This window comes from Heliangelus exortis, chromosome 7 (genome assembly GCF_036169615.1).
Source record: "Heliangelus exortis chromosome 7, bHelExo1.hap1, whole genome shotgun sequence".
NCBI classification, from domain to species: Eukaryota; Metazoa; Chordata; class Aves; order Apodiformes; family Trochilidae; genus Heliangelus; species Heliangelus exortis.
In genome coordinates, this window is record NC_092428.1 from 785,434 (window position 1) to 812,067 (window position 26,634).

General features: G+C 54.4%; 3 protein-coding genes across 10 annotated transcripts in view; 1 reads left to right on the forward strand and 2 right to left on the reverse strand.

Moving 5' to 3' along the window:
• Nucleotides 1–1,016: 1,016 nt before the first annotated feature.
• Nucleotides 1,017–12,764, reverse strand: LOC139797998 (2-hydroxyacylsphingosine 1-beta-galactosyltransferase-like). The gene is made up of 6 exons (XM_071748100.1): nt 12,704–12,764; nt 6,365–7,212; nt 3,661–3,800; nt 3,400–3,476; nt 2,423–2,642; nt 1,017–1,559 (listed from the first exon to the last, which is right to left on the reverse strand). Exons 2-6 carry the CDS (start codon nt 7,208–7,210, stop codon nt 1,232–1,234), a joined length of 1,611 nt encoding a protein of 536 aa, XP_071604201.1. The 5' UTR covers nt 7,211–7,212; nt 12,704–12,764; the 3' UTR covers nt 1,017–1,231.
• A 1,010-nt stretch (nt 12,765–13,774) lies between these two features.
• NOLC1 (nucleolar and coiled-body phosphoprotein 1) lies at nt 13,775–23,206 on the reverse strand. Of its 2 annotated transcripts, none has more exons than XM_071748093.1 (14): nt 23,052–23,206; nt 22,856–22,911; nt 22,382–22,509; nt 21,797–21,915; nt 21,011–21,146; nt 20,121–20,230; nt 19,466–19,616; nt 18,732–18,863; nt 18,278–18,367; nt 17,638–17,784; nt 16,979–17,539; nt 16,441–16,547; nt 16,006–16,086; nt 13,775–15,757 (listed from the first exon to the last, which is right to left on the reverse strand). In XM_071748093.1, exons 1-14 carry the CDS (start codon nt 23,172–23,174, stop codon nt 15,599–15,601), a joined length of 2,100 nt encoding a protein of 699 aa, XP_071604194.1. In that variant the 5' UTR covers nt 23,175–23,206; the 3' UTR covers nt 13,775–15,598. The 2 variants fall into 2 exon arrangements, with proteins under 2 accessions (XP_071604194.1, XP_071604193.1); XM_071748092.1 differs by having other exon boundaries at nt 20,996–21,146.
• A 51-nt stretch (nt 23,207–23,257) lies between these two features.
• PIK3AP1 (phosphoinositide-3-kinase adaptor protein 1) overlaps nt 23,258–26,634 on the forward strand; it is a 28,474-nt gene continuing 25,097 nt past the window's right edge. The window contains exons 1-3 of one of the 7 annotated variants that reach the window (XM_071748184.1): nt 23,269–23,793; nt 25,784–25,837; nt 25,967–26,207. In XM_071748184.1, coding sequence (XP_071604285.1) covers nt 26,039–26,207 — 169 coding nt within the window. In that variant the 5' untranslated portion in view covers nt 23,269–23,793; nt 25,784–25,837; nt 25,967–26,038. Of the gene's footprint in view, nt 26,208–26,634 lie in introns of all 7 variants that reach the window. The other 6 variants (XM_071748186.1, XM_071748187.1, XM_071748185.1 and 3 more) reach the window with 6 other exon arrangements.

Genomic DNA, 26,634 nt, shown 5'->3' on the forward strand with positions numbered 1-26,634 from the left:
AACTCCCTGGCCAGGCTGCCTCCTGGCTCTGCTCTGCCCTTGGGAGAGCAGGTAGGCACAGGACAGCTCCAAGGATTCAAGGACCTGCCTAGATGGAGCACAAAATGCTAACACTGCATCTGGGCTTTTCTTCCTCCTGAAACTGGGAGCAGGAGGGAGGCAGCATCCTGGGCAAGCTGGGAAACAGGCTCAGCATTTCTGTGCACAGAGGCCTGAGCCAGGAGCAGCTCCCCAAGCTTCCTGGGGTCCTGACACACCCACCTCTTCCAAATTCTTCCTTTATCACAGGTCTGGAGACTCCGTGGGCAGGGGGTGTGTCGCGTTCAGGGCAGGAAAGGCACTGCCTGAAATCCTGGGAGCTGACACAAAGGAGCTGCTGACAGAGGTCTGGAGGAATCCAGAGGGATGAGGAGGCTGCAGCAGCAGCAAGGAGAAGAAAAAGCACTTGAGTCTTGCTCGAACAACACCCTGAGAGAACTGCCACACAGGGGAAAGAATATAACTTTATTTTTTTTAAAAAAAAATAATTTAGCTCAAACACAAGGAAGATTGCAGAGGGTTGGTGGAAGCAGGAAGAGTAATATTTACCCCCAGAACTCAAACCAGACCGATTTCCCTCTGCTGTGGATGATGTTTCCCATCCACAGCTCTACCTCAGGTCCTGCACACGAAGCAGTCCTGACTCCTGGGGCTCTTGGCATCCCAAGACAGAGGAGGAACGGTCCCTGCCACCCACCACATGCTATTCCTACCCCACAGAGCCTCCACGGAGATGCAGAAAGCCAGGAGAGCAACTAAACCAGCGTGCAATAGAGAAAGGGAACAGCTCTGCACTCCTCCCTGGAAGGCTACCTACCCATGCCCCATTCCCAGCACCCTGGCCAAGTGCTTCCACCCAATGCCTGAATTCACACCCCCGCCCCTGGGTGTGAGGTGTGCGCCCAGGACCTGGTAACACCCCTCCCCTCTCCCTCCCTCCCTCCCAGCCTCCCTCCCACTCTTTTTCCCTCCCTCCCTCCCCTCCTCTCTGCTCCTCCAGACTTGCTGATCTGTCACCTCTCTGGGTGCCTGCGTGCCCTACGTTTCTTGGCACGGCAGCAGTTGTGTTTCACAGTGATGGGATGTGCCATGGGATGTGCCACGGGATGGGATGTGCCACGGGATGGGATGTGCCACGGGATGGGATGTGCCACGGGATGGGATGTGCCACGGGATGGGACGCACCAAGCCCCTACTGCCACTTCTTCTCCTCTGTGCAGTGTCCCCGCAGGCAGCTGCCGTTCTGGTGCACGGGGCTGAGCCCTGAGCCCCTCCACCACCGCCACCACCACCCCACAGATTTGTAGAGGAGGAATCCCAGGCCAGCCAGGCACAGCAGGAGCAGAGCCAGGATGTCCAGGCAGAAGTACTGGTACCAGGAGAGGTCGTAGACGGCGGGGCGGAGGAAGGGTGCCCCGTGGTGCCTCAGGATGTACTCCAGCCAGTAAACTGTCCTGTTGAGAGCGTGCATGGGCCTGTCCAGGTGCAGGGCTGAGATCTGCTGGGCTGCTGTCCTGTAGCTGCCAGGGAAGAAGATGAGAAGTCATCCCTCTGACAGGAGCTCTGAGGACAGGAGCTCCCTTGGGACCACCGCAAACTTCCCCCAGGACTTCCCTCTGGAAGCCACCCCGATGGCAGCCACCAGCCAGGGCACCAGCCAGAGAGCACTGCACCCCGTGGGATGTTCACTCAGCTCCCACATCCTGTGTCTGGGCTGTTGCTTCCTGAGGGGAGTTTGCACCCCAAGGCCTCACCCAGCACCAAGCGATGGTCACTTGCTCAGTGACTGCCCAGATCCTTCCAGGTGCTGAGCTCTAACACCTGGGCAACTCAGAGTGACACCTGGGCAACTCACAGTGACAGCTGGACAACTCACAGTGACAGCTGGACAACTCACACTAACACCTGGACAACTCACAGTGGCCAACAACAAAAAAATAACTGAGAAAATCATCAAGCTCTGGGGCAGCATTTCAAGCAGGAGCAGCTGCAGGGGTGATGCCAGGAGCCCTGTGTCACTGTGGGAGAGGGAGGAGGATTTGGTGGTCAGGAGCAGATCCCCTGCCTGTGTTCCTGCTCCAAGGTGTTTGGGGAAGAGCAGGAGAGTCCCGGATGAGGCTGTGGCCTCACTCTCCCTGCTGACACAGGATGGTGTTACGAGGAGATGAGGTCTGTGCCCCAGCATCTCAGAAAGCTTTCTAAGAAAAATGCAGTCGGAGCCAAAGAGGATTAAAGTTGTGCTCTCTAACAGCAAACACCCGAGTGCTGTTTCCTCCTGGACTGCATCTCAGAATTGTGTTGGGAATATCTGGCCCAGAAGCCACCAGAGGATGCTGAGCTCAGGGCCAAACCCAAGCCACTCTGTTCCTCACAGACCCCTCACCTGGGCTCCGAGATGACTCTGATGACAGCCTGGTAAAGTTCCTCTTCTTTCACCCTGCTCCAGTCCATGAGGATGCCCATGCCCTTTGCCTGCACCCTGGTCATGATGTCAAACTGGTCCCCGTAGAAGGGGAACCCCACGACTGGCACCCCGTGGTAGATGGCCTCGAAGACACCGTTCATCCCGCAGTGGCTGACGAAGGCTTTGACATTGGGGTGGCCTGCAGGGAAAGCAGGGGCAGCACTCAGTGCCTGCCAGGATCACAGAACCATCCAGTTTTCAGGTTGGGTCACCCAGTTCCATCCCGTGCCATGGGCAGGGACACTTCCCACAGATCAGGTTGCTCAAAGCCCTCTCCAGCCTGGCCTTAAAAACTTCCAGGGATGGATGAGGCTTCCACCATCTCCCTGGGCAACCTGTGCCAGGCTCTCACCACCCCCATGGGGAAGAAATTCTTCCTAACATCCAGTCTAAATCTCCCCTCCTCTGGTTTGGATCCATCCCCCCAGTCCTATCACAGCTGACATCCTAAAACGTCCCTCCCCAGCTTTCCTGTAGCCCCTGGAAGGCCACAATGAGGTCTCCTGGGAGCCTTCTCCTCTCCAGACTGAACAACCCCAGCTCTCCCAGTGTCTCCATAGGACAGGGGCTATGGGATGGGGGAGGGCTGCTGGGGCACATTTAGGGCAAACCAGGCACACTGGGCAGAGAGGATGCCATCCTTTGGGAACACACCTGGCTTTGGGCAGCCCAAGTAGTGCCTGGAGGAGGAGGAGGGAGGAAGAGCAGGGAGGAGGTAGGGGCCTCGGTGCTGCTTCAAGCAGGAGAGAGGTGAGGAGCATGTTTTGTACAGATCAGGCAGGTGACAAGCAGCAGGCTGGGCCCCACGTGGGTGCTGCTGTCCTGGTATGCCTTTGCTGTGGTTTGGGCCAAACTCCAGGGATGTTGTTAGCAGCACACACACAGCCCAGCCTTACCTAGCAGGTCGTTCTGGGGCAGCCACCCCATCATCAGCGTGTTCTCACCCAGGTTCCTTGGCTTCTGCCCAAAGTATCTGTGGGAGGAAACGGAGGAGGGGGGGGGGAAAGGGAAGAAAAACAGCGAAACAAACACCACACACGAAGAACAGTTATAAATTCAGCCAGATGAAGAGGCGGGAACCAAAATCCCGCGTCGTGAGATGGAACAGTGATTCCCAGCCCCATCCCAGGCGAGGAGATGCCCCCTCCCCTCCTCACCTCCAGACCACCCTCTGGGGGAGCCGGGCGAAGGCTCCTGCCATCTTCTCCACCAGCTCCCTGGGCAGAGCTCGGATCCCGATGCCAAAGGAGACAACAACAACTCCTGCATCTGCCGCTTCCACCCAGAGACGCAGACCCTGCAGGCAAAACACAGGCAGCTGCCTTCCAGCCTGGCTGGGGAGCAGCCCTGCCCACCCCACCGGAACCCCGGATCCACCCGGAGCAGGGACCTGCCTGGGGCGGAGCAGGAGGAGAACCCTGAAACTCCTGGGATTTCAGAAATCACACCAGCACCCGCCAGGCTCGGGGGCTTGCAGGGAGGTGTCTGGAACCTGCCCTTGACAGCATCACCTTCTCTGGAGGTGCCACAGGTACCCCCTGGCAGAGCTCAGGAAGGCAGGGAGCTGGAGCACAGCTGGAGCACAGCTGGAAGGCTTCATCCCAGCACACCCAGAGGGGCTCTGCCTGGAGTCTGATGCAACAGGTGAATCAGGGAGCAACATCCCCCTGGAGATTCCCCACTCAAGGCTCCAGGAGGTGGCAGAAGGTTTTGCCAGCTTGCCAGGGGACCTCTACCCATCCCTGACAGCTACTTGCAGGTTTATCCTTTGCTCCTTAGGCAGAGAGGTGGCTGCAGCCCCAAGAAAAGTCACAGCAGTTTCTCCTCCCTGCCACGCTTCACAAACTGCTCTGTGTCTACAGAACAGAGTCCTTACATTTTTTTTTTCCTTTCCATCGGGGCCAGAAGGCTGCAGGAAGGAGACATCAGCCACTACAGCTGCTGTGGAGCAAACACAGACTCTTCCCTTTTACTGCAGGGAAATACACTGAGCCTATTTCAGATTCTGGCCTGCCTCAAGTTTTCTGCAGTCAGGAGCATTTTAGGGAAGCTTCCTAAAATCTTTCTTTGAATGTGAGCACTTCTTGAAATAAACACCATAGGAGACCATGAAGGGCAAAACCCCCCAGACAGGTGCTCCTGTAATTGAAGGAGACAAGCAGGGTGATAAATTCAGAATTTCTTCTAGCTTATAGGTTGGGGGATCAGGGTACAGCAGAGTTACAGAGCACATTCTACATGTTAGGGGCTTCAGGGACTCAAATCCTAAACCAGCCCAACCACCAAGAGCCAAAAATTTCTCAGTTCAGAGATTTTGGTCTCTCTGGGGTCTCACACCTCTCGAGCCACACAGCCACTGAAACTGGTAAAGAAGTGGAAGGAGGAATTTGGGTTTTCTAGCTAGCAGTTCAGTGTCTCAGGGTGCAGGGGATGATCCCATCCTCACTGAGCCTCCACATTCCACTTCCAGGAGCAGCCTCTGGGTTGCTGGGGAAGCAGGGGTGACCCCCAGGAGCAATCCCCCAGGCACACATCTCCTGGTAGGGCAGCTGGCAACCACAGCACTCCAAAAATGAGGAAAGAAACACCTGAATTGCACAACTCTGCTCCAGTGGGGATGGGAGGTTCCTTAGGTTACACCTCGACCTAGAGAGCCCCTTTCCTTCTCTTCTGCTGGGGACACAGCCCCCACCTCCTGCAGGGCTCCAGCCTTATCTCCATCACTCTTCCCTGGGGCCTCCTCCTGGGATCAGGTTTGGAAGCTGATGTGATGATCCATGAGTAATTCCCCAGCAAACAACTCCCTTCTTTATAAGGCAGGTGTGGACGGGGAGAGGTGGGACCAAGCTGCTGGGTTTTGCAAGACCCAGTGAGGTGGCCACTCTCTGACACAGCTTTTGGAGCACCCTGCCATGCCATGCCACCTGGGGAAGGGTGATGTGCTGCAGAGCTTGGCTTCTAAAGAACCTGACCTCACTCTTTTTTTCGGGTTTTTTTTTTCCCTTTTACCTGGAAAAAAATTGGCACCCAAAAAATTGCCTGTAGCTAAGTGCCCATCAGAAAGCTTGGCAGGTCTGTCATCACTTGAACCAGGAATCTTACCTTAATCTCAGTCCCTTGGCTGGGACACCAGCACAGCCTGAGTGCCCAAGGGCCATTATCTGGGTCTGTTTCCTCCCAGTGTTGGTAAAAATGGAAAGGCAAGGGGAGGAGGAATGGCAGACAGGTCCTGCTGGGTTCCAGTATTTTCTTCAGCTGGAGGCTTTAGGAGCTCATCCCTCTGAATTTATTACCAGGAAGAGGGAAGCTCAGGGCAGGGATAGCCTGGGGGATGCCTGGGAGTTTTCCCTTAGGGCTGGGACCTTGAGAAAAAGGGATGATCTGCACCCATTTTATACATTCTGGGATTCCACATGGAATCTGGTGAGGGAGCAAACACAGTTCTACCCCGTGGCTTCTCAAGAGTGCAATCTGGAGGGCAGCAACACCCTGCCAGGGGGAAAAAAAATAAAAAAAATAGAGGAATTCTGGATTGACACAAAGCAGTGCTGGAGCCATGCACTGCTCCCCCCACTTCTGCTTCCAGCACAGCAACAAACCAGCCCCTCCTGACCAAATCCCAGCGCTGCCAGCCTGGGACATCCCTGTGCCATTTGACATGGGCATTAAAGCCAAACCCCACCTCGGGGTGGACACCTTCATTCTGCCTCCTCCCTGCAGCCCCACAGCCCCCAGTGCACCCAGGCAAGAAAACAGCAGCATCTCTCCAGGCTCCCGGGGTGTTCCCAAGGCTCTTCCGAAGCAGAGGAGCATTGAGCAACTCCCCAGGTTCACCTGCAAGCCCGAGCTCTCCTCACTCACCACCGGGAGGGGCTTTGCAGGCTCAGCAAGGATGCCCCCCGTGAAGATGACGTGGGGCAGGGTGGGCCGGGGGAAGTCCAGCACCACGTCGTTGCAGAGGAAGAAGAGGCTGGTCCCGTGGACAAGGTCCAGCATGGATGTCCTGGGCTCCACCCCGTGCTTCTCCATGAGGCGCTCGAACTTGGGCAGGATCACCAGCTTGGTGGCCACGCGGGTGATGACGTAGACCAGGAGGTTCCAGGTCCTGCCCAAGAAGCCCATCCTGTCTGTCATCAGGGAGTTGAACTCGGGCACGTAGGAGATGGGGGAGGTGGCCCCGATCTCGGCCGGGAACCAGAAGCCCGTGGAGATGACAGCGTACTGGACACGGAGGATGTGAGCCAAGATGAAGCCACACATCTCGTTGGGGTCCACCAGCAGCAGGTCGAAGCGCTCGCCGCCGAGCTTCTGCAGGAGGCTGGAGTTGCCCAGCACGAGGTCGCAGTTCTCCAGGTACTTCTCCAGAAAGGAAAACATCTCCAGGGAGGTCATCTTCCCTTGGAAGACACGTTTTATCTTCTCCTGCACCCAGGCATCTGCACTCTCGGTGCTGAAGATGCCCCGGTACCTCTGGAGGCGGAAGCCGGGCAGGCGGGTGTCCACATCCCGACCCTCGTGGAGCAGCAGGACTGGGTCGTGGCCCCGGTCACTCAGTGCCTCTGCCACCCTCATGAAGACTCTCAGGTGGCTGTCGAAGACGATGGTGGGCATGATCAGCACCTTGGCACAGTGAGCTGGCTCCAGAGGGGAAGCAGCCAGGAGGAAGAGGAGGGCGGCGGGGTACGGCAGCGCCTTCATCATCTTCATCCCTGCCAGGAGAGGAATGGGGTGTTAGGAGGGGAGGAAATGGCCTGTCCTGGGCTACTGAGAACTGGGGATGCAGCTGCAAGCTGGCAGAGGAAAGCAGTCTGTACCTTAGTGATGGAAAAAAAACCAACACAAAACCAACAAAAAAAAAAAGAAGCCACCCAAAAAAGAAAAAAATATTCCAAGGGTAGATATTGGGGCAGTTTTCCAGAAATTCAAAACCTCTTCTCTGTGCTGCTGAGACTCAAAAAGCAGCAGCTTGGCTTGCAGGGACTCGGAGAGGGAGAGCAGCTGGAGCCCCTGGCTGCTGGGTCCCCGGAACCGCTGCGGAACCAGCGCTGCTGCTGGGTTTCGGTTCTGCCTGGCAGGTTCCCTCCCGGGGGGGTGCAGAGAGCGATGGCTCCCAACCATGTTCCTCACCCCTTGCTCAGCACTGGCGGGGTGGGAGCGAGCCCAGGTCCCAGCAGGACCCCCCAACCCCAGAGGAACCCCAAAGGCAGAGAGGGACCTGCCCAGAGAGGGATCCGCTCTGCCCCGGGAGGACAGAGAGGAGCAGGGGAAAGGCTCGGGAAGGGAAAGCAGGGCAGGGATGGTGATGGACTGGCAGAAGGCAAACCCGGAAAGCAGCCCCAGGGACAGGGTGCAGGAGCCGTGTCAGACGGACGCCCCTTGAGTCACCTCCCCCAGCCCTCACCCCCTGCCCGGGCTGCTGAAACACGCAGCATTTCGGTTGTGTAAGGGCTGTTGCTCCATCCCGGGAAGCCAACGCGCCTCACCCACACCTTACTTTATTTTTGGGAGCAGAATTACCCGGTAATTATTTGGGAACAGTCAGAAGCAGAGCCGTGTCCCGAGGACCCAGTTCAGGCACGCTGGGAAGGGAGGTGGGAGGGTGGGGAGGGAGACAAGGGGATTTGGGGTGTCCCCACACTCCGGGCTCCAGGGGGGGCTGCAGGGATGTGGCAGAGCAGAAATTGCTCCAGGATGTTCTCCCAGCTTCTCACGGCTGCTTGAGCCACTGAGGGGCAGGAAAGAAAGCCCCAGATAAGAGCCTGAGAAATACAATCCCAGCAGCTGGGTGTCTCTGAGCAGAGGTGGCACATGGGGGCTGTAGGGATGGGAGAGTGAAAGTGCCATCCTGCCACCTCCCCACGTTGCTCTCCTGCCCCAGGGAGATGGGAAAGAAGCAGCTGCTGGGGAGACCCCCCCTTCTTTCAAAGCCAACTCCTACTAGAGCTTGGGCTGCCACCCTTCCCACCCAGGGACAAACTGGGAGGCTGTGGCTGCAGGGCAGTGAGGAACACGAGAAATGCTGGCAGAAAACAAGGAGGTGGTTTGGATGCAGACAAAGGTGATGGGCTGCAGGGAGGAGAGCAGAAGCCCTGCAAGGAAAGCAAGGATCTTCCTGGGATCCTGCCTCCCTGCCAGGAGGAACAGCCTGGCTGCTGCCAGCTCCACCACAGAGCTACAGCCCACAGCCCTGCTCTAGAAAGCCCAAAAGGGATTTATCCTGCTCAGCACCAGTCAGCTAGGATGTTGTGCAGCAGATCCAGAGGGCTGGCAGCTGCCAGGGCACCAAGGGAGGGAGAGAGGGAAAAAGAGAGGGAAAAGAGGGAAAAAGAGAGGGAGAAGAGGGAGAAGAGGGAAAAAGAGAGGGAGAAGAGGGGAGAAGAGGGGAGAAGAGGAGAGAAGAGGGGAGAAGAGGGGAGAAGAGGGGAGAAGAGGGGAGAAGACGGGAGAAGAGGGGAGAAGAGGGAGAGAGGGCATCCCTGTGCTGCTGCCCTTCCCCAGGACAGGAGGGTGTCAGGACAGGCTCCGTGGCAGGGACAGGAGCAGGCTGAGTCCTGGGGCCCTGGCAGCTCCTACAGACACATCAGTGCATTGAGAAGCAGAGAAGAGGTGGTTTAATACCTGGGCTGGGGTGTTTTCTCATTGGGCAACAAGGTGAAAAAATCATGCAGGTGAAAGGAATAGTTATTTAAAGAAAAAAAAAAAAAGAAGAAATGTCACCCATCTTCAGCAACATTCTGGGCATGGCCCTGTGTGCCAGGTATTGGTGAGCCCCTCAGCCCTGCCAGGACCCTCTGGGGGCTCCCAAAATCCAACTGACAAGCAAGGGGTCAACCTCAGCCCTCAGGCCAGGGGCAGATGCTGACACAGGAGACTTGCAGACTGCTCTTGGCTGCTTCATCCCTTCCAACATCAGGAGCAATCCCTAAAGGTGCTGGCTCAGGAATCCCTTCTACCTGCCCAGGCAACGAGGGATGCTGTAAATCTTCATCAGCAGTGGGAAGAGGCCAGGCTGCAGGAAGGGACCTTTTTTTTTTCTACCCAGCTCAATACCACCAGAGCAAATCTCTGCTCTGTCAATGCCCAGAGAGAAACTCTGGGCACAGCTGGGAGCAGAGGTGCAAAACCCAAGCAGACAACAGAACAGATCCCACCCTTGGTCCAAGAAGAGAGGACACAGAGCCACCTCCTCCTTCGTGGTCTGAAGCCCCAGGCCAGGGGCTAAATGAGATAAATATTGGAGGAAAGATCCCTGCCACTGGGAGAAGGCTCACACAGGGAGAATATATCCTTCACTGGTGTCATGGCAAGCACTGGGTAAGGCTCTAAAGAAGATGTTTCTCTAGTTCAGGTGTCTGTTATCAGCCTGAAGTATTAAAGGCTCTGGCAGGCAGCAGTCTAAGCAGACAAACCCCCAGAGAAAGAGCAGCAGACAGACCCCATTGCAAGGACCCAGCCCTTGAAATCCCTCCCTCTTCTCCAAGGATTTCCATTGCCTCGTGTTCTGCCAAGGCCCAGGAGCCCTGCATCCACAGGGCTGGATTATTTCCCCTCCTGCATCCTGGTTTCCCTCCAGCCCTTGCTGACACAGGGAAGTGTTTTCACTGGAAACTTCTCCAGAGTTAAGGAAGCAGCACAATTCACTGGGAGCTAAAAGAAAAAGGCATCTTCGCTTGGATGCTCAAAACTCTTCCTGGAACAAGAAACCAAAGTTTGCCTCGTTTCTTGGCTGTGATCCAGGGTGGAAAAAAAAGGACCATCTGCTACCATCAAGTTGGTGACAGCCAACCCAGTTGTGGCTAACCTGTGCAAGCCAGAATCCAGTGCAAGGAGGCAGCTGTGCAGCTCTGAGAGCAATTCCAGCACTGCAGGAAGATGCACTGCAAGCAGGTCAGTCTCTAGAGAAAACTTAGAATACACAAAGCTGTATAAGTAAAGTTAATAAAGCACATGCTGAACCACCAATGACATCCAGTCCAGGGCTTGGTGGACTTCTGTGCTTCACCAGAGCCACCTGGGTGAATAACACTAACACTAAAATACCAATATGGGTGTTATGGGAAGCTAATATTAGTATTACAGTATAATAATACTTCAGAATCCTAGTGTAGAAAACAATGAGCAATAAAAAACCACTTCCCTTCAAACATGAATATAAACCTCCCCAGGCAGCCCACAGCCCTGAGGGGTTTTTCAAATGTAGTTTGAACACAGAGTGAGCAGGTGACCTGCTCAGAACACCCTGCCTTTCCAGCATTATTCTTCTGATATTTTCACGGTCCCTCACAAGAAACACAGAGAATGAACAAAGCCAGATCCCCCAAAGCCCAGAGGGAAAAGTCACAGCAGTGATCAGGTCAGCATCAGAGGAACATCCTGCACACCACACGTGGTGCTGCTGCCTCCACACGAGGACAGCAGAAGTGCTCTGCTTATCTTCATCCATTTTGGACAGAGACTGATGTAGTTCCCTATCAGGGACCTTTACAACTTTTGGGACCTTTGGCCACCTTCAGCATCCTTCCTGGGTAATGTGAGTCTTGTGAGGAAGCTCTAGAGGCAGGGCAGGAACCTGTGGGCCAGAAGGAGGTTGGCAGTCCATAGATCACAGCCAGGGAACTGTGGTGCTAAATAAAATACTGATCCACAGCAGCCAAGAAGAGAAATGGAGATCTCTGCCTCAGACTGTGGAGGCATTTGACACTACACACATCCTGAAGAACTCGAGTGTGGGTGTGCAGGGGTGTGTAAAACACCCCACATCCACTTCCCCACCTGACCTCCCATAGTACTGAAACCTGCCCAGGTGGTAAGCAGGATTCCCCCCACTCCACACCCACAGGCTCCCTGCTGCCTGCTGGAAGGGACAGGGACAGGGACAGGGACAGGGACAGGGACAGGGACAGGGAGAGGGAGAGTGTATGGCAGACCCCACACTGCCCTGCAGCACCAAGGTCTTCCAGTGCTCTCTGCCCCTTGCTCCCGTGTCTGCAGCGTGGCAGCACTCGAGGACATTTTTTGCAATCCCTGGATGCAAGAGGCAGAAAGGCTTGGGGGCCATTTCCAAACATTCCTGTGAGCCGCAGACCTTGGGGTGAGAGCACATGAGAGCTCAGGGCACACTTGGGTCTCAGGCAGGGGTTGTGTCTGTACAGCAGCCAGGCTGGGCGAGTGCCTGAAACTGCAGAGGCATTCATGCACCAGACTTCATAGGAACAGCCAAGAGGGCTGGGGAAGAGAAGTTTTCCACTTACTGCCCTGTCATTTCTCCTGCTTTCTGCAGAGAAGTAACACATTAAAAGAAAGAAGTCGTTGAACATCCCAGAAAATTGTGAAACCTTGTGTAGGAAGCACCGGGGATTGATAAAGTCCTGACAGACAAGTCTGATCACATTTGAGGGAATTACAGCAAGCACAGGAGCTAGAGATGAGACTTATCTTCAGTAAAACAACTACGTCCTCATGGAAAAAAAAATTATAAACCACGAACAATCAACAAACAAACAACCTAAACCCAAACCAAACAGCTTCTTGGCTCTGAGCTCCCGGGAGGAATGAGACCCAACCGAGCTGCCACAAAGAGGGCTGGAGGAGGAGGCACAGGGAGAGGAGAGGGCAGACGCTCCTGAGATCTAATCTAGAGGGAAATGAAGCAAGACACACACGACAGCGTTCTGAACCGCTTGTCCGGGTGCCAAGGCTCTGGTCCCGGGGGGCCGGGCAGATGCTTTCACCCCGTGGCCTCCGGAGCAGCTCCCGGGATGCCCGCACACACCCCGCACCTCCGGACGGCTGCCCCGGGCCCCTCTCCCGCTGCACAGGGGCATTCGGGGGTCACCGACAGTCCTGGGAGCCTCAGCCCAGCCCTGGGAGCCTCAGCCCAGCCCTGGGAGTCTCAGCCCAGCCCTGGGAGCCCCAGCCCAGCCCTGGGACCCCCAGCCCAGCCCTTCACCCTTAGCAGCTCCGCAGCACCCGGGGCTGCACCTGTAGCACACCCCGAGCCCCTCTGCCTCCCCCCGGGGCTGCAGAATCTTCCCCCTCCTCCTCCTCCTCCTCTTCCTCGCAGGACAGCGGGGCAGACACCGCATCCCTCGGCCGCGCTGTCCCGGGGCCGCCCCGACGGGACGGGGAGTGAGGAGCAGCGGGAGAAGACGCTCCCAGGCCGGTTCCTCTCGGACCGGCCGCCCCGGTGCCGGCACTCACCTGCAGCCCGACCCGGCACCCACTTCCAGCCCGAACCAGCACCCACCTGCAGCCCGACCCGGCACCCACTTCCAAGCCCGAACCGGCACCCACTTCCAGCCCGACCCGGCACCCACCTGCAGCCCGAACCGGCACCCACCGTCCCGCTGGGAGCGCGGCCCAAGCTGGTGTCGAGGAGCCCAGACAAGGAGGGAGGGAAGGAGGGAGGGAAGCAAGGAAGGAGGAAGGGAGGGAAGGAGGGAGGAGATGGGGAGCTCCATACGGAGCCGCCTCAGCCGCACCCAGGGCCCGCCCCTCCCGTCCCCGCCGCCCCGAGCGGGGCTGCAGCCCCAGCCCGTCCCCGGTTCAGCTGTAGGGATGGGGGCTGAGCCCGGAAAAGCCTGCGGAGAGGGAAAGGGTTCCCCAGGAGCGCGTAGCTTTGGGGCTCTCCCAGCCTTTGTCCCACCCCCAGTGCCTGCTGGCTCAGGTGCGATCCCCGGCGAGGCTCGGGACATTTTGTGCAGCAGCTGCTGCAGCTCCAGGTGTGTTACACCCGCTCCTACACCCTCACCTCCGAGGTGGAAGGCAGGGCCAGGCAGTGCTGGATCCAGTTACTGACAGCCCAGCCCCCAGGACCCCCATCCCAACCTCCCTAACAGAGGCGTGAGCACGAGGGGTTAAAATAATCAATTTATTTACCCTGCACAGGATCAGAGAGCAAGAAGAGATCTAAGGTTACAGAGAAATCACCTCTTCTAACCAGGTGTATGCAGAATTTTACACTTGGTTCTTATTCCCACAGGCTGGGGCTCCTTGAGTTCTCTTGCCAGCTGCCCCCCTGTTCAGGGGTAGCACAGGGGCTGAGCAGGTATCCCGGTGGGAAGGGCCCTGAGCAGATGGGTTTCCTGATGGAATTCTTCCAGGGTTCCATCCACACCTCTCACACTTTCACTGCTGCTGTTGCAGACACCTGACCCTGTAACTCGGGCAATAAAAGGTTGTAGGCAGCCCAGAGACAGTGCCAGGTGACCTCCAGGTTCCTTAACTTCTCCCACCCCTATTCCACACCTTTAACTACCAGAGCCACTCAGGTTACAAAGGCAGCAATCTTTATTTCCCAGCCTGTTACAGCTCACACACTTAAAATACTCCCAAATTAGAAAAGCTTTTTAAAAATTAAGGTCCTGGTAGACAGAAGAAAGAGGGCAAATGACAAAGCACGAGCAAGATGAAGTTCAAATCCTCAGGCAGAAAACTCTCTCTTCACACCTTCCCTGGGCCTCTCACCTTTAATGCCTCACAATAAGTGTGGTCTCCTGGGCCCCTCCACACTGCAGCCTGGAATTCAGGCACCAGAGATTGTGCAAGCCAGAGAAGTCCTGAAAACTGCTCCCTGGGACAAGCTGCAGCTGATGTGTATGGGGGTGGCTCACCCAACCCTCAATTAGGTGACACAGCTCTGCACACAAATGCAGCTTCCCAGAAGGGAACATGGAAACCAGGCTGCACAGAACCTCTCTCAGGGGCTGGCAAGTTTTTAGGAGATGGGGTGAGCAGTTCCCCCAGCCCACTGCCCAGTTACCTGCACAGCTGCTGTTCAATTCCCACTGCCACAGCCAATGCCTCCACAAACTAAACCCACCTCACAGGGCAGAAATGCAGGGCAGGGGGGGAACCATTTTCTACCAGATTCAAGTTGCAGCAGAAATGAGGAGGCACTCACAGAACTGGAGGGAAAGTGTGTCCTCCCCCACCAGCAGTAAGCCACTAGAATATCTCAGTTGCTCCAGATATCTTAATTTTGGCTGCAAATTGCTTGAGGCTCCCCAGAATGGACACGAAACCTCAAACCTTAACAGCACCAGGCTTGATTTGAGGCAGTGCCACGGGGAAACTGGTGTTTTACTTCTTGGTAAGGATTTAGCAGATGGAGAACAGCTCAGAGAGCAAGTGATCCAACCCAGGAAAGACAGTTAAGGCATCAATGATACATTCATCTTGACTCCTAGCAAGCTGCATGGCACATTGCTGGGAGGAAGCCTAAGCTGGCAGAATTTATGTTCATGAGAGAACAAGGAGTAAAGCCACACTGGAGTCAACAAAAGCACAGCAAAAAGCAGAGCTGGGTAGAAAAGATGGGGGGGGGGGGGTTTGTCTCCACTGCCTCCTCACCCATTCCCACTGAGCCAAAGAGCACAATCCCCATGCAGCCAAGAGTTTCTGCACATCTCCACTCCCAGATGCAAGGGTTTGAAGTTATTCAACTACGGGAGATTTAGACTCTGGTGAGTGGCCTCAGGAGGAGTGGAAGGAAGGTGGGAAGGTAGGAATTTATTGCAAGGTGAAACCATAAAATAAGGAAACAAAAAAAAGGAACCCTGTCACACTGCAACTCTGAACTTGAAATGTCAGGTGGGGGTAGGGATTACATCCAGAGGGTTCAAATCAGTGTTTCTCTTACAGTAACTAGTCAAGGGCAAGTTACAATACTTGCCATTTCACAGGTAGAGTTAACCTTGCTGAAATAGAGAAATACAGGAAAATTATTTTAACCTCCCACTTTTTTCTTCTACCAGATGGGCGAGAAACAAAAATAATAATAAAAAAAAATTAAAAAATACCACTGCCAGCCTTTTAAAATAAGACTGTAGAAAAATTTAAGCCTCAGAGGTCAGCCTAGAGGTGTCAACACCATCAGCTCAAGGACGGTTCCAAATCAGGGGCCTAAACCCAAATTAGAAACAAAAGGGGGAAACATCCAACCACTCTCCCACACGCCCACGCTGGAGCTGCTTGCCCCACCACGGGGGAGGGGAGGCAGCATTCCAGACAGGCTCCACATCCATCATGTCCACATGCCCATCCAAGCCCTCCTGGTGAGCAGATGGTTTGTGGATTCCTGAGGAGACATCACTCTCAGTCACTCTCAAACTTGACAGAGTTGACTTGGGTGGAAATGGTGCCCCCACGGTAGCTGCCACGTTTCTTCTTTGTCTTCTCGTGACGGAAAGATTTGCCCTTAGTGAACTTCAGGATGTTGTTGGCCTTCTCACCCCAGTCACCAGCTGCTCCTTTCTGGGAGGGATAAAAGGGGGGGGGGGGAAAGGAAATTCAGGTCAGTACCCAGGAGAGCAAAGGCACTGCCCAGCACACATCACTCCACCAGCACTGCAGCCCACACAACCCCTGCCAGGGCTCACGCGTTTCCTAACACCACCTCCTGGTGGAAAAAATTCCACCAAAAAGGCTGCCCACGAGCACAGCAAGGCTGCCTGGTCTGCAGCAGTCTATTTGCAGAGGCTGTTTTTATTTATTTCTCCTACCTTTGCTTCAAAGGAGTTATCAGCAACACGGGCATCCACCTCAATCTCTTCTTCCCTGACCCTGCGGAAGGGAGCGGCTGGCTGGGAGAGAGAAGGAAAGCAAGATCCAGGAACTGCACACACACACAGGATATCCCTCTAGAGACAGAATCCTTTCCCTCCTTGCCCTGCTCACATCACCTCACTCTAAGTGTTTCTCAGGGTCACAACCCTTCCCCCTCTTCAGCTCAGGCAGCACAGGGATGCTCCAGAATAAAGGTTTTCCAGAATAAACCGTGCACACATGCACTCCCCCAGGGTTCCCCAGATTGTGCTGGAGGGGGGAGCAAAAATCCTAATGATCCTGTGGGCACAACCTCCTCAAACCCCCCCCAAAAAACAAGCCTACCTGTTCAGGAGGCAGAAATGCCTCTCCTGCAGGCCTGCCACACTCACCTGTTTCACCTTAGGAACTGTGTGTGGAGTTTTGAACTTCGCCTTTTTACTGTGTGGTGTCTCTGGCTCCTGAACATCTTTCCTCTTCTGTGTCTTCCCAATTGTGCCTGTTGGATACACAGCAGTGAAACTTGAGAGAGAGTAACTGTGGTGTCAGGAAAATAAAGGCATCCCTCCCCCAGAATGCACACCCAGCACTGGCAGAGGGGTGAGAATCAGTCCCTGAGTTTCCTCACCCAGGCTGCTCTAACAGCTGCTGCCATTCTGGGCCAGAGGCTCTGCCAGGCTACCCTAATGGAAAAGGTACATTTGTGGAATAAGAAGCCACCATATTATTAACTTAGTGCACTTCAAACTTTCTCTTGGGTAAGGATTTCCCAGCTGTAGGAATCCCAGCATGCCCTGGCACACACCACTGCTGCTTTCAAACCTGTTTCCTTCCAGAGGGATAAAAACTGAGACTGTGCACTGGGACTCTGGTGTCCCCCTCAGCTCAGCAGCACTGCCAGCACTCCCTGGCCAGACTGCAGGCAGTTACCTCCATTGGCTTTCCCTGTCTCTTCTTCAGAGCTGCTTTCACTGCTGCTGCTGCTGCTGCTGCCACCAGCTGGCTTGGCCTTCAGGTTGTTCACTGCTGCTGGGGCTGCTTTTGCCTTCTCAGTGGAGCCATTGGTCTTTGAACTGTTGTGTGCCCCTTTCCCTGCTTTTTTGGGCCTCTCCTCTTCACTGGAGCTATCAGATGAGCTGCTGCTGGAAGCAGCTGCCTTCTTCCCCACAGCTGCCTTTGCTGCCCCCAGAGATTTGCTGTCTGGTTTCACTGCTGGCTTCTTTTCTTCTTCACTGCTGGAGCTATCAGAGTCAGAAGTGTCTGCTTTGGGAGCTGGGGTAGAAGGTTTGGACACTGGCTTGGCCACTTTGCCAGCTGATTTAGCTGGAGTGCCTTTCTTGGCCTTCTTATCATCCTCCTCAGAGCTGCTGGAGCTGCTGTCTGAATCAGAGCTACTCTGGGCTTTCTTTGGGGCACTCTGTGCCTTCTTTGCTGCAGGGGTTGCTGCTTTAGTTGGGGGCTTCACAGGGGCCTTCTCCTCACTATCAGAATCTGGAATGGAAAGGAGGAGACTGATTAACAAACCCCCCACAAACTCAGGGGGTCAGGGCTGGCTCAACAGGCATGCAGAAAGCCTCCTGCCCCAGTACCTGAGCTGTCTGAGGATGAGCTGGAGTCTTTCTTTGCTTGTTGAGGCCTGGCAGCTGCTTTTGCTGGCAGTTTGGGGGTATTCTTTGCCACGGGTTGTTTAGCTGGGAGCTTACTCCCCCCCTTCTTATCATCTTCAGAGCTGGAATCTGGAAAAACCAAACACAAACCCCAAACAAACAGGAGGGGAAATGTAACACAGAGGGAAGACACGTGGGAAATCCAGCCCTGCTAACATTAAACCTTATCAGCAGAAGATACAAAGCACATTCCTGGAGTCACATGACACCAAAAGGCTTCTTTTGAGCCTGTTTTGACCTTGGTATGGTGATAAATTATTTGGGAAACTTCTCATAAAACCCATAATAGGGTAACAGAAACCAAAGAGCCTGAGCCAGAGATCCCCAGAGTGCCACTCCCCTCCTCCCTGGAGCACCCTGATGCCCCCCACCATTTCCCTCTGCTGTCTCAGGGTGAGCCAGGTGCTGTTTATCAATTTCACACCTTGTTAGCTATGGAGACTGCAGCTTCTGAGCTTACAGCCCAAGGATCTTGGCAGGTACATCACAATACAACAACCTGGCCAGTAAAAACATTAACAAAAAGAAACAAAGCTCTGTTGTTTGTTTTTTTTTTAATTACCTGAGTCACTGTCAGAGCTGGATTCAGCCTTCTTGGTAGTCACAGCTTTGGTTTTGGGGACAGGGGTTGTTTTAGCCACAACTTTTTTGCCTGCAGAAGTAAAAAATGAACTAATTTTTCCCCCAAGAGCCAAACATGAAAGGTTTCCCTTCCCAGGGCACCAGCCATTCCCCCAGCAACATCCCAAGCCAAGCAAGGTCCTGGCCAGCAATGGGCTGGGCTGGTTCCCACTAAACTAAAACCCAATTTTCCATCCAAAGTAACCCAAAGCAGCACAGTTTGGCCCCAAGGTCACACAGTGTTCTGGCTGGGGTGCCTTCAAGTCACTCAGAAGCTTCCAGAGGAGCAAGCAGCACCCCAGACCAAAGCCATGCAGCTTTTCCAAGGGAAGCCAAGAGATGAGCAACCCCCCTGCATTATTTGGAGCCTCTTCTGCAGCCTCCCCCCAACATACCTGCTCCTGCCTTGGGGGTCACCTGCTCTTCCTCATCACTACTGTCTGAGGAGTCACTGCTCTCAGATTTCTTTGCAGGAGCCTTGGCAGGGCCCTTCTTTGCCTGAGGGGGTGGCACAGCACTGTACAGACCTGGAGAGAGACACAGCATTCAGATGCCTCTGTGAGAGTGGCAGGCTGCAGCACCAAACTTTTCCAGAAAAAAAAAAAAAAAAAAAAAAAAAAAGAGAAAATGTTGACTGCTTTCATTTACTGCTTCCTCAAATCCTCTGCTCAGAGAGCCAGACTGAGTTCTGATGTTTGCTCTCTCCTGGAAGCACTGATACCCTCAGCAGAGGCACATTTCAGTTGGGCTGCACCCTGGATACCTAAAAAAAGCTCAAACTGTTGGAAGTACAGAATAACCAAACCAGTGGCAAATTGCTTCCCAAATCCTGGCAGAAAGGAAACCTGCAAGAACATCCTTAAAGATGTTCTACATGAATGAAGACATCCAGCAAACCAATCAGAGTCTCACAACCCTTCCCACTCCCCATCCTCTGAGGGAGGAGCTGAATTTTAAGCTCAATCCCAACAGCAGAGAGGAAAAAAGGAAAAATCTTGCTGGATTTCTGCTTCACCCCCCGGAACTCTGTGCAGCAAGACCTGCCTGTGTCCTGCACGTGTCCCTCCTGGGACAGGGGGACCCCCAGAAAGCTTCCCCTCCCCCCAGAACAAAGTTATTCAGTACTCACCAGGCTTGGGCTTCTGTTTTGCAGGTGGCTTTTCATCTTCTGAGCTGTCAGATGAGTCCTCACTGCTGGAACTTTCCTTGGGACGTTTGTTTTTCCCTGGACAGGGCTGAGTGGCTGCAGGTTTTGGCAGAGGTGATTTCTTGGGAACAGCCTTATCACAGGGAGGGAAGAAAGGCACATCAAAAAACCAAAAAAAGTGACAGAAATCTTGAGGGGAAAGCTGGATGGGGATCTTGTTTAACTCTGGGCTGCACTTAAAAAAACAGGAGGGGAGAAAAAAAAAGGGAGGGGCAGCCAAAAAAAGGGAGGGGCAGCCAAAAAAAAAAAAGGGAGGGGCAGCCAAAAAAAGGGAGGGACAGCAAAAAAAAAAGGGAGGGACAGCAAAAAAAAAAAGGGAGGGACAGCAAAAAAAAAAAGGGAGGGACAGCAAAAAAAAAAAGGGAGGGACAGCAAAAAAAAAAGGGAGGGGCAGCAAAAAGAAAAAGGAGGGGCAGCAAAAAGAAAAAGGAGGGGCAGCAAAAAAAAGGGAGGGGCAGCAAAAAAAAGGGAGGGGCAGCAAAGACAAAATGCTGTGCTTGGCATCTGTGTAGCCTGTGCCTTCCCCCAGACATTTCAGCCTGGGCAGAACTGCTCAGAAAGTTTCAGTCTCTTTTACCTTCTTTGGGGCAGCCTTTTCCTCCTCAGAATCCTCACTGCTGCTGCTGCTGCTGCTGCTTGCTGCTTTCCCATTCACCACCTTGGTGGGCACCTGGGCAGCTTTACCCCCTTTGGAGAGAAGGAAAAGGGAGATGGGAGGTGGGTAAGGGGTAAATCCCCTTCAGCATAAAGATCCAGAGCAGGAGGAACTGGAGGAGCAGGGCAGATGAAGGCAGCACTGCAAAGCCCTTGCTGGAATGTCCTGCAAGCTCAGCCCTGGGGAGGCCACAGCTTGAGTCCTGTGTCCAGTTCTGGGCCCCTCAGCTCAGGAAGGAGCTTGAGGTGCTGGAGCAGGTCCAGAGAAGAGCAAGGAGGCTGGGAAGGGATCCAGCACAAGTCCTGTGAGGAAGGGCTGAGGGAGCTGGGGGTGTTGAGGCTGGAGAAGAGGAGGCTCAGGGGAGACCTCATCACTCTCTCCAACTCCCTGAAAGGAGGTTGGAGCCAGGGGGGGTTTGGGCTCTTTTCCCAGGCAACTCTCAGCAAGACAAGAGGGCACAAGAGGTCTCAAGTTGTGCCAGGGGAGGTTTAGGTTGGACATGAGAAAGAATTTCTTTACAGAGAGGGTGATCAGACACTGGAATGGGCTGCCCAGGGAAGGGGTGGATTCTCCATCCCTGGAGATATTTCAAAAGAGCCTGGATGTGGCACTCAGTGCCATGGGCTGGGAACCACGGGGGGAGTGGAGCAAGGGTTGGACTTGATGAGCTCTGAGGTCCCTTCCAACCCAGCCCATTCTAGGATTCTATGAAAGCTTTCAGCAAGCTGCCCCACAACTGCCCTGCCTGCAGCCCCCTGCCCTCCTCCCCCAGCCCTGTTTGGGTGTTTGGTGAGGACACCAGTAAGAAATACCCAGTTTGGGTGTTGCTGCTTTTGGGGGCTGTTTCTTTGGTGCTTCCTCATCCGAGCTGCTGGAGCTGGAACTCTCTGCTTTCTTCTGGGGCTGGAGTTTGGTTCCAGCTGCCTTCACCACAGGTTTTGCACCTTTCTAAAGAAGAGGAGGGAAAAGTGGTTAGCCCTGGCAGCCATGGGAAATCAGACACAGACACAGTGAGCACAAAGCTCTGGATTTACCACCTGGGCCTGAAAATCCCTGGCTCACAATTTTGCTGTGGGAGCCCCCCAGCTGCCCCTGGGAGACTCCTCTGCCCCTCAGTCTCCAGTTCTCACTCCTCTTTCTCCTGATCACACCAGTCTGGAGACTGAAAACACTGACTGGGCAGCTCTGGCTGCTCTCCTCCCATCTCCACTGAGATCATTCTACCCCCCACTTCTCCAACCCATGACTGAAGCAAGGAAAAGGAAAGAGAAGCTTCTCTTTTCATAGAGAGACACACAGATGTGAGGAAAGAACCATTTTTGCAGTTATAAGTAAAACTTAAAAAAAAAAAAGCAAACATTGGCAGCCTTAGGATAAAAGCAAGGAGCAGACTTGGATATGAAATGAAGTGAAAGAGGGAAATTAAATTGATGTTTCACAGGACCACTGGGGTGCTGCCTGCCCCAGAAATGTCCCCTTCCCACTGCATCTGCAGCACCCAGAGCTCAGGAAAAGTGGGAGAAATTTCAGAGGGAATTCTGCTGCTCCAGTGTGCCAATACCCCTCAGTCTCACACATGAGAGGAAGGAAACTCTGACCTTTGCTGGCTGCTTCTCCTCCTCTGAGTCTGATTCATCACTGGAGTCCTCACTGCTGCTTTCTGCCTTCCTGGCTGCAGGAGCTGCTGCTTTTGTCCTGGGCACAGCTGCTGCTTTAGCTGCAAACACCAGAGAGCAGAGAGCTCAGGGTTGTGCCTGCAGCCTCCTGCCCCAGTGGGCACTCAGGGCACAAGGAGAGAGGGAAGATCATAAAATAATAACTGGATAATAATAATAATAACTGGAAGATCATTAAATAATAACACTACTTTGTTTCTGGAGCAGGGTGCTGCAGAAGACCCTAAAATGGGTTGACAAGAGGGCAACCCAAACTCTAGATTTTTATCTGTGTCACATACACACAAAAGTCACCATAAAAAGACACTCCAGGAGAAAAGTGTCTCCCCAAAGCAGGCAGCTGAAGCCTTCTAGGGGACAGTGCTCACATTACAAGTGGATAAAAACACCACTTTTAGGCAGGGTGAGTCTGCCACGGGCAAAACACCTGCCCAGAAGCAAGACCAGTGGGTACCAACCCAGCTGAAGGAGCTCAGGCACAGCCCTGGGGCCACCCCCAAACCCCACCTGGCTTCTTGGCTGGGGGGGTCTCATCCTCCTCTTCCTCACTGGAGCTGCTCTCACTGCTGGAGGGGGGCTTCCTCTTCACCTGGGAGCCATTGGCAACCAACTTTCTCTTCTGGGCCCCCGGGGACCTGGGAGGAGACAAGAGACAGGTTTGGGCTGGGCACCTGGGAGGGGGGAGTCCCTCAGGAGAGAGCAGAACCTCCCCCCCTCAAGAGAGAAGGGAATCACCCCCTCAGGAGAGAGGAATCACCCCCCTGCCCCCTCAGGAGAGGGGAGGACCCTTCCCCACCCCTCAGGAGAGAGGGGAACCTCCACCCCCTCAAGAGAGGAGGGAATCAGACCCTCAGGAGAGGGGGGAACCCCCCCTCGCCCCCTCAGGAGAGGGCAGAACCCCGCCTCTCACACGAGAGGCCAGGACCCCCCACCTCAGGAGATGGAGGAACCCCCCCTCAGGCACTCCCCTCGCAGGCTTACCTCAGCCAGTAGCTGTAGATCTCCAGCAGCGAGGCAGCATTGGGGTCCTGCTCCTTCTAAAACCAAAAGAGAGAAGTTTCACCCCTCAGCCCCTCACTCAGCCTCTCCCTCAGTCACCACCCCCCCCACACACCCCGTTTCCTCAGGCCCCCCCCGCCTCTCCCCCTCTCCCCCGCCCCCTCCTCCCTTCCCTCACCGCCGCCGCCTCCCTGGCGAAGGCCTTGGCAGCCGCCTCGAAGCGGTTCTGCCTGAGGAAGCCGAGCACCAGCGGGAAGAGGTCGCTGGGCACGGCCGCCATGCCGGGCCCCGCCGCCATCATGGGCCCCACACACACGTGTGCTGACGCCACGCACGCCGCCACGCCGTGACGCAAACACGCACGCACGCGCCACGCCGTGCCCCGCCCTCCTCTCCTCTCCTCTCCCCTCCTCTCCCCGCCGCCATCTTGGGCGCCGGGGAAGGTCCCGGAGTGGGGTGAGGCGGGCGAGTTTGCAGCATGAAGGAATATTTTTTTTTTTTTTTTTTTTTTTTTTTCCCGAAATGCGGTGCCCGCCCGTCAGGGAAAGCGAAGCCAAAGGGGCTGGTGGCGGGGTACAGGCGGGATTTGGAGGCTCGCGGGGATTCCCCGCTGCCAGAGAGCTCGGGGGAGCGTCTTTGAGGCTGGAAAACTCCAGGGCGCTTAAAGCGCCTTCCCCTGCGCCTTGCTGGGGTCAGTGTGAAACGTGGTGACTGGAAGGAGGAGGGTAGGGAGCAGAAAAAAGATTCTCGATGGTGTCTAAGGTGCCTTGCAAGCTTAACCCTTCCGTGAGGAGCAGGGAGGGCCGCGGAGGCCCCGGTCTCTCAGCGTCCCCACCAGCAGGGTGCAGCCTTACCGGGAGTGAAGGCAGCAGGCAGAGCCAGATGCTGACAAGTGTCATCAGTATCTGTCCCCAGGAAAGGTGAGCCATGAGCCAGGGCTGGGAGCCATTCAGGAGCAAGGGGAGATGGTGCCAGAAGGAGGACTTGGGTAAAAGTAACAGCGAGGGTCTGAAAGGACTGCCTAGAATGCTGAGCCATAGAGGGAGTAGGGAGTAAAATTACTCACAGCATAAGTTTGAAGGTCCTCAAGGAGATAAGACCAGAGCTAAGACTTGAAACAGTTCCCCCTAGAAAATAGGGGAGAAAGAGTGATACCCCAGACCTGAGTTTAAATGGAGTTCCTGGACCTATGGCAGAGGGTGGGTGTGGGAGCCCCAGGTGAGGCTCATCAGGGCAAGTGAGTCCCATTAGGGTGCTCAGCACCCTGGTAAGGAGATTGCATTCAGCTGCTGTGTATTGCCGGGGCTTTAAATTGGTCATGTCTCCACTGAAGCTTTGGCTGCCGGGAAGCTGCAGGTTTGCTCTGGGGGAGGTAGTGCTCTGGTTTGGGGTTTTTTTGTTGTTGTTTTTGTTTTGGGTTTTCTGTTTGCTTTTTTTTTTTTTCTCCTCCGTTTTGTTTTCTGAGTTCTGTGCTTCTGTTTGCATCAGAAAGGACAAGATATAGGCATTGCTGGTAAACTGTCCTTATTCCAAGTCCTGCTGTCCCAAGTAACTCCTGAGAGGAACCAGGGAAGTTGCTGGTTAAGTTTATTTTTTTTTTTCCCCACTGTGCTTCTCACCTGGTTAGTAAGCATCTCCCTCTCCTGGCAGGCTTTTTTCCTCAGAGCAGGCAGCTGACTTCTATAGCCCTTTGTGTGCTACTGCAAGGCTTTAAAAAGAGAGTTTAAAAGCTTGTTCAAACATCAGAGGTATGGTTTTTGCTTTTAAACTTTTTATTCTGGAATTCGAAAGACCAAGAGTTGTGTAAGGAAAATAATGTGGAACACCACTCACCAAGTCATATATGGTTACCCACCTATTGTATTAGCTTGTTAGAGAGGTGTGTTTTGATAACAGTGGAAGAATTTAGCTCCTTTCCAACTAGTACCTTTTTGGATCCCATGTAAATGCCAGGTAGCTCTGTGTTTGCACAGTGCCCAGGTGTTCTTTGTTCCCTTTTACACTTCCAGTAGGATCCAGCTGGGAAACTGCTGGTTTCTTCTCTGTGCACCTGGAGTTTCTCAGGAAGCTGGAGCATCAGGAACTGTTTGTTCTTTCCCCTGGCACTTTCTGGCACAACATACTGGTTTGGGACAGTCTGTGGCACAGGGTTTGTAAGCTCAGAGTAAATCTTTGAATAAAGATGTGGAGGTAACAGGAGAGGGGGGCTTGTAGGGTGGAGCTGATGAGTAAGGAAGCAGTTGGTTCCTTTTTGTTTGTCACCAGCTCTGCTCTGATGTTGCTGTCTGGGACATGGAGTGAGCTGCACACAGAGCCCCCTCAGTGCCTTGCCTGCTAAACCTTCATGTGAAGGAGTTTTGCTTTCCTGAGGAGCATTAGGGAAAGACTCCCCTGGTTCTCTGCAAAGAAAGGTTCCCGAGCACAAAGCAGCACAAGTGTAGGTTTTCTGTGCTTGCACAGGAGTGCTCTGAAAGAGTTATTTAATAACAGAATCTGCTGCTTTGGGCTCAGCACTGAAATGGAGTCCTAAATCCTACTCTCAGAACTCTGCCTGTGTCCTGCTGCTTATTTTCTCTGGACTCAAACACGAGTTAACAGAAACCTGAGTTAAAAAGGCTGCATCTCTAGAGGAAACCAGACTGTCCAGTGGCTTCATTCTATGGAATCACAGAATGATTTGGGTGGGAAGGGCCTCTACAGCTCACTCAGTCCAAGCCCCTGCAGTAATCAAGGACACCCTCACCTACATCAGGTTGCTCAGAGCCTTGTCAGGACCCCCCTGGAATATCCCCAGGGATGAGGCCTCAGCCACCTTCCTGGGAAACCTTTCCCATTACCCTCACAGTAAAGAACTTTGTCCTGACATCCAGTATAAACCTACTCTAATCTTTTTACATTTTAAGCTTATAGTGGAACAGCTTGGCTTTCCCTGGGGCAAAACGGAATAGGACTCATTGATCCTAGGTGACAGGCAGCACAGCCTGATGAGTTCAGGCTGTCACGGAACAACAGGTCTTGCTGTTCCTCATCTACACCCATCCTCCGGGTGGAGAGTTTCTGTACCAACGCAACCCAACACCCTTCCTCCTTCAGCACCGCTTTCTCGGCCACCTGCGGGCTAACTGCGTGCAGCCAGCTGCGAAAGGGAATTTCCTTCCTTGGGGGATGAAGAGGAGGATGAGAAACTCGCCCACCCGTGTGTCTGGCAGGCGATGCCCCATGCCCAGCTCCTGCCGCGGCCACCCCCGGGAGGCGGAGCCGAGGAAGCGGCCACGGGAGGGACAGTCTGAGCCGCTCCGCTGCCAGGAGCTGCCCCGGACCATGGCCCGACCCGGTAGGTGCGGCGAGTGCTCCCCGGGAGCCGGGGGAAGGGGAGGGTTCGTCGTTGTACCCCCTCGGTTCGGGGGAGCCGGGGCTTTTCAGAGCAGCACTGCTGCTTTTGCTCTTGTCCAGGTTGTGCTGCTCTACCTTCTCTTGCTCCTCTTGGCGGAGCTCTCCCGGGTCTGCCAGCCAGCTCTGAGGGAGGGTGTTCTCTAGAGAGATCTGTCCTTACTCAGCCCTTACTGTCCAGATGTTTTCCTGTTAAATTTTGTGGAGCTCTTCCTAAGGACTGCTTTATCCCCCTGCCTTGGTGTGCTGACTTTATGTGGGGTGTGACTTGCTGCCCCGTGCTGCAGTGATCAGAGGCAACAAGGTGGGCTGCCAGCAGTGAAGGTGTTTAACATCCACGTGGGTAAAACTGCTCAGAGCAGAGCTGTGAG